Raw genomic sequence first — 6111 nt, forward strand, 5'->3', positions numbered from 1 at the left:
AAAAATCAGTTAAAACTTAATGTTTTGTACTTATTTTTCTTTTTGTTCAGATGATTGTTTTTAGTTTTATGGTTAAAAATGCATTCTAAAATAAATGAAATAAAATGAGACTTTTATTCCTTAATATAATTCCAAATATGTTTTGCATTATGCACATATTAGGTATTTATACATATAAATCTTAAAATGTGCTAAGTTTATTTTCTAGAGTCGCAAAAACATCAGTTGGTATATTATTTATAAATGCTTTATATCTAAAACAAATCCACGAGTAATTGGTTTTATAAAATGCATAAGGGAGATGAAATCCAATTCAGTTTCCAGGAGCAAGGATCCTAGCGCTTCCACTGATTTCCTTTCAATTCTGGGATTCATCCAGGAAGTAATTGTGACTTTGTGCGAATTATTGACGCCACTTTTAACGAATCATTTGGTAGCAAGGGTTGTGTTATCCAATCAGAGATGACCCTGTAACCGAGTGGGCGGGCTGTTCTGTGTGTTGTGCTGTAGAGCAAGAAGCAACGATTTTGGTTTTGTTTTCGTTGTTATCCAGCCGCTGAACTCTAACGTTCGGCTGATCATTCAGTAAAAACAGGTAAACAATTTGTATTTCATGTATTCGTAAGACATATAGGTAGTAAAAGCGGTAAAACTTGAATGAAATCACTAGAAGACTCTAGAAGCGACATATGACTGAAGTTTGTTTCCCTCTGAACTAACATGTCAGAGAAGAGCGCACAATTGACAATGTTTTCATAATACCTTCTTATTTCTCGCTAAGTGGTCTCATACCCCTAATAACGCACATTTATATGTGTAAATTAAAGGTATGTTTTGAATAGTTAGAGCTAAAGACAGTTGAACTGCTGCTGAGTCATTAGCTAGCTAGTCAAAGAACCTTTAGCCAAGAGGCTAACAGAGAAGTTCATATGATTTGACTGAAAAGAAAGCACCTATACGTATAAATGGTCTTTCCCACCTAAGGTTAAAAGCACACAATTCAGAAATTGTGATGGAATATGTGCTATTAGTTACTTCGGATTTAGCAAGCTAACTAGCCTGGCTCGATGTAACAATCAATGTAGCTGTCTCTTATGAAACACATTTTTTTCTAGAACCATGTTCGACAGACTAACAGGCCCCTTTCCAATACTGAGATGTGGTGCTTGGCAGGGCAAATGTTTTACATAAATTCGTTTTGTATTCAAAAAACACATTTTGACTCGTAGTTATGACCAAATCTTAAGTTAGGTTAATAGTTTGATATTGGTGCAATAATATTTGATTTGAATTATTTAGTTTTGTTTGTTTTTGAAGTACATAGTGTGTAGTGATCTAGAAACAATATAATTAGAGATGTTTTATAATGCTGATCACCCCTGGGAAGAAGAGCCACGTTAGTTATTATTAGTAATGGCGTTGTTCCATTCACTTCCACTGAAATGTTTAGCACATATAGGTCTATCACTAGGTTTAGGCTGTATAAATTTTTTCCACCATGTCTTAACGTTAATGTTAATATTCTTTAATACCACATCCCATTGTTATTCAGACTAGTACTTGTACAGTCTGATAATACACACTCTATCACACTACGCACATCATAGTATGTGTTGTGCTTTGGTATAATTGGCAGTATTCCAGTTTCATCTCCTTTTGTTTTCTCTTTCTTGCAGTCGCAAAACTTTGTTGCAGTACACAGGTAATAGGATTGACTGCTGCTCGATGGAAATAGCATAACCATGTTCAGTTTTGAGGGAGATTTCAGGAGAACACCCAAGGTGTCCCTTGGGGGTGCAAGCAGAAAAGTAAGTTTTTGATATGCAATGCTGTCTAAATTAAACAATTTAACGACTTAATAGATTTTTCTTTAATTATGTGATACCACTTTTTCTGCTATACTGCATCATTCTTTTGAAAGTTTGAGAATTATTTTTTACTTGGAATTTGGCCTACTTGGAAATTGACATTTTTTACTATTTGTAAACTATTTGTTTGACAATTTTTTAGTATGCACAACATACCTTTGAAAAAAGTTGTTGTACTACCTTGTTGATTACTTATTTGTTAATGTCTCACATGTACTTTTTTGTACAGGAGGAAAAAGCATCACTTCTTCATCGAACACAAGAAGAAAGAAGAAAAAGGGAGGTGAGTGTCAGATATGGTGATGTAAGTGGAAGGGAAAGCCAAACTCAATATTTGCATGTCTTTCAAAGTCATGTAAATTTATGTCTTTAGTATTGCCACAGTTTTTTTTGTTACTTGTGATGGTAAAATCCCTTATGTTGAGAATTATGTGGTGACAGTTTGATAGCAACTGCAATGACAATATATATTGCATAAGGCTTGCCCTTATTATTATATTTAGTCAAATTATGCTGGCTTTGAATGATCAGCTGAAACCACAAATGTAAATGTAAAAATTGTAAACAAATAGCGTCTGGTGGTCATATAGGGCTTTACTTATCTTTGCATTTCTTTCAGGATGAAAGGAAAAGACTTAAAAATGCAATCATCATTCAGTCCTACATAAGGGGATACCAAGACCGGAAACAGCAAGTATATAGAACCACTCACTCTACAAGTGTTGTTTTAAAGACTGCATACTGTATAACTGTAAGCCTTGTAGTCAGCTGATCGACAACCGTATTATTAACGTATGATTTATTTTTTTTAGTATGCCATTCAGAGGGGCCACTTTGACCACTGTGTGTGTCAGTGCCAGTCAGGCTCTGGCCCTCAACTTGCAGATAGTGGAACTCTCAGCCAACTAGTTCGCCAGCTTCTCTTTTTTTACAGAATGAGTGAAGACACACAGAGAATGGTAAAGACGGATCACAATACTTTCTTCTTTTCCTCTTGGTTAAATAATCACAAGGGCACACATTGCCAGTGTAGAAACTTCCCTGTAATTGCACCCTTTTAAAAGAGTCAACAATATATATTTTTTCGTTCTTTCCTTTTAAAGATGCTTTATAAATGAAATTGCATAAATGCCTTAACTGTTTTAGATCTGGATGTGTCAGAGTTTGATAAAGCACCATGCACAGTTTGTCAAGTTGCTGGTGGGGCCAGAAAGACAGAGTTGTCTGTTTCAGATCAAAAGGATACTGGGACACTGTTGCAGGTACAAACTAGATTTTCTCTTCAAATATTACTTTGTGTAGTCCGTCATAGCAACTTGTAAATCTGTAAATTTTCTCAAGATGATAAAGTGATATTTTTGTTATTAGAGCAAGCTGCATATATCAGTTGCTAATGATTTTCTCTTTTTTTCTAGGCTGCTACAAGCATGTAAAGAAGACAGTCTGAATGTGGCAGTCCCGATGCGGATGCTAGAGGTCTTCTCCGCTGACACAACATACTTACCCGTTCTAGAAGATGCGAACTGTGCCACTGCTCTTATTGAGCAAATTTTGCACTATATGATTCAGAAAGGTACAGACTGTGATAAATTTGTCATGGTCTTACTAAGAGAGCAATGCATTTATTTTAAATTTTAATCCTATTTCAATACCTTTCTGTCTTGTAGGATACTACCGTTTTCTGTACATTTTAGTGAATCACAAGTTGCCATCAAGTCTGGAGTACAGTGACGCCCCCTCAATTCCACTGGCACATACACTGCTAGAACATATCCTCAAGCCTTTGCACTTTACATATGGCTCCTGCTCCCCAGATGCCAGGTACAAACTCACATGGGTGCACAGTAAGAAAAATCTAATCTGTTCACATTATTCATAGCCTTACTGTGTACACAATATGGTGTGACTTAATTTAAGCTCTGACTGAGAGGAATGTCTTTGTTATGGTCTGTATGGTGTATGCCCCCTAGTAAAAGTTTGCCCACTAACCTCTTATTGGAGACCCTTCACTTCTCCTTCCAAGGGACAGTAATTACCTCACTGCTTTGTCTACAGTGAGTCGTAAAATACAAGCAGGCCCATTGACTCAACATGTAATGTTTGCTCACCATTTACCCTTCATTCTAACACTCTGAGTGACGAACACTGCTGTTTTCTTTTCTTTTCTCCCCGAAGAACGACATGAGCGCGAGAGAAGTTGCTTGTGCATACAGTTCATGTTTGCTCTTTGTGTTTATGTCTCTCTCTTTTTTTACACTCTCAAACATACATGTAGACAGACAAACCAGCCAAAAATTGTTTCCAATTGTACATCCCCTGGAACCTTTAGGTTGAAATTAACAAACTGTATCTGTGCTTTCCTCTCTATTTTATTTTTGAACACAGTTCCTGTGTTCCTTATTGTGCTTTTCTCATCTATTAAAGTTTTGTCACCTTTGTGTCTTGGCACATAATGCAGAGATATCTTTTTTATCCTGCACTAGCTTGCACACATGCACATTATATGGCTCTGTTAGTGCTTAAGTTTATATATGGTTGTATGGTATATATGGTTGAAATGACAATAAAGCTACTTGACTTGACTAGATCCAATGGGCAGTGGAGGTCTTGTAGATGTAGACCTTAACAAGCTGCATGAGAGAGATGAACAACGAAACCTAGATTGCAATATCATGTAATGCTATATCATACATTTTAATATCAATGTTTAACATAGTGTATGTATGTAACTATTGCACTGTTGCTTAGTTTTGTTTTACTTTAAAGACAGATAATAGATCTACATCAACATGAAAGTGCATATATGGTGTCATATTTGGAAAAATAATGTACAAGGTTATTTAGTTCTAACGGAAACATAAGGCATATAACCAATGAAAAAAATCATGTTAGTTAAAATACAATTGAAGTTGCAGGTTAAACTTTTTTAATGCTCTCATTAACAGGCAATTTGTGTTTTCGGCCTTCACTGAAGAGTTCATCTCGGCGCCTTTTACTGAACAAATCTATAATTTCTTCGTGCCAGCTCTGGCAGACTCAAGACTAGCTTTCCCTTTCCAGAACTTCCTTTGGTCACTCCAGGCCACCTTAGCCTCTTCCTCCCAGGCCCAAACTCATGCTCCCTGGCTCTTTTACTTTGTACTATCGGTTGGCGAAACAGGATTGAGTAAGTATAGTGTGTAAGAAACTACACTTTAAGTTGATGTGCAAGTGTTTTTACATAATGTTTTTTGAATGATTTGTTCTAAGGCATGTATTGGGTTTTTATTACAGGTTCACTTTCAGAGGAAGGGTTGCTGTTGTACTTGAAGGCTCTACAGACTTTGTTGCCCTTGTTGCCAGTGACTGAATGCAACAGTAGAGCCGATATCAACAGTGACTCAGAAGATGAAGAAGAAATGAGCATACAGCCTCCTGCTGCACAAGTAAGCAATTTCTCTTTTACAACTGCACAAAAATATTCAGAAAATAACAAAATACACAATTATGATCTGTTTTTTCCCAAAGGATGGTAGTTGGATATCTGTGCATTACATAACAGAGGAATGTGTGCAGAAGTTGGACACCAAGCAGCAGACTAACACGTTGCTAACATTAGTGTGGAGAGACTCAGCGAGTGAAGATGTCTTCACCATGATGGCCTCCATCTGTCACACACTGATGGTGCAACACCGTATGATGGTGCCCAGAGTCAGGTAAGATTAAACACGATCCATCTTGAATACTAATAACCAAGACATTTTCTGCACTGCAACAGTATTCGGCCCAGATTCGCTGCACAGTGCCCACACAAACTCTCTTACTCCCTTATTTGAATGTAAGATGTACTTAGGGGTGGGACGGTTGTCATGACCACCGCACCACCGCGGTGGTGCAATGCCACCGCAGTGGTGAAGTGCCACCGGTGGTTGTGTGACGTCACATATCAGGTGAATGATTAAACAAAATAATAAGTAAAAATTGCAGTTTTTTTTACACGTAAAATAATAATAACAAAAGTTGTACAGTAATTTAAAGCCTAAGATACAAATTTATAACATTGTTTTATGTTAATACACAAATCTCCACTACATTACCATGTATGGCGTTTCCACTAAACTGGTGGATTTTAGCATAACTCAGCACGTTGGAGTTTAGCCATGTCACTGTGTTGTGCGTCTGCTTTAGTTTCTTTTGGTCTCCAGTGACAGTGATACATACACATCACGTTTGTCTTTTGTTGTGAAATAAAAATTTGACCAGG

General features: G+C 36.8%; 1 protein-coding gene across 1 annotated transcript; it reads left to right on the forward strand.

The window, feature by feature from the left end:
• Window positions 1-468: 468 nt before the first annotated feature.
• On the forward strand, window positions 469-5582 carry LOC135766102 (ubiquitin-protein ligase E3C-like). The gene is made up of 11 exons (XM_065275898.1): window positions 469-595; window positions 1677-1808; window positions 2098-2151; window positions 2488-2562; window positions 2681-2827; window positions 3015-3130; window positions 3284-3441; window positions 3536-3689; window positions 4814-5034; window positions 5142-5293; window positions 5376-5582. Exons 2-11 carry the CDS (start codon window positions 1743-1745, stop codon window positions 5565-5567), a joined length of 1335 nt encoding a protein of 444 aa, XP_065131970.1. The 5' UTR covers window positions 469-595; window positions 1677-1742; the 3' UTR covers window positions 5568-5582.
• The last annotated feature ends 529 nt before the right edge of the window (window positions 5583-6111 follow it).

Source organism: Paramisgurnus dabryanus, unplaced genomic scaffold (assembly GCF_030506205.2).
Source record: "Paramisgurnus dabryanus unplaced genomic scaffold, PD_genome_1.1 h2tg000311l_1_33298__unclustered, whole genome shotgun sequence".
Lineage (NCBI taxonomy): Eukaryota > Metazoa > Chordata > Actinopteri > Cypriniformes > Cobitidae > Paramisgurnus > Paramisgurnus dabryanus.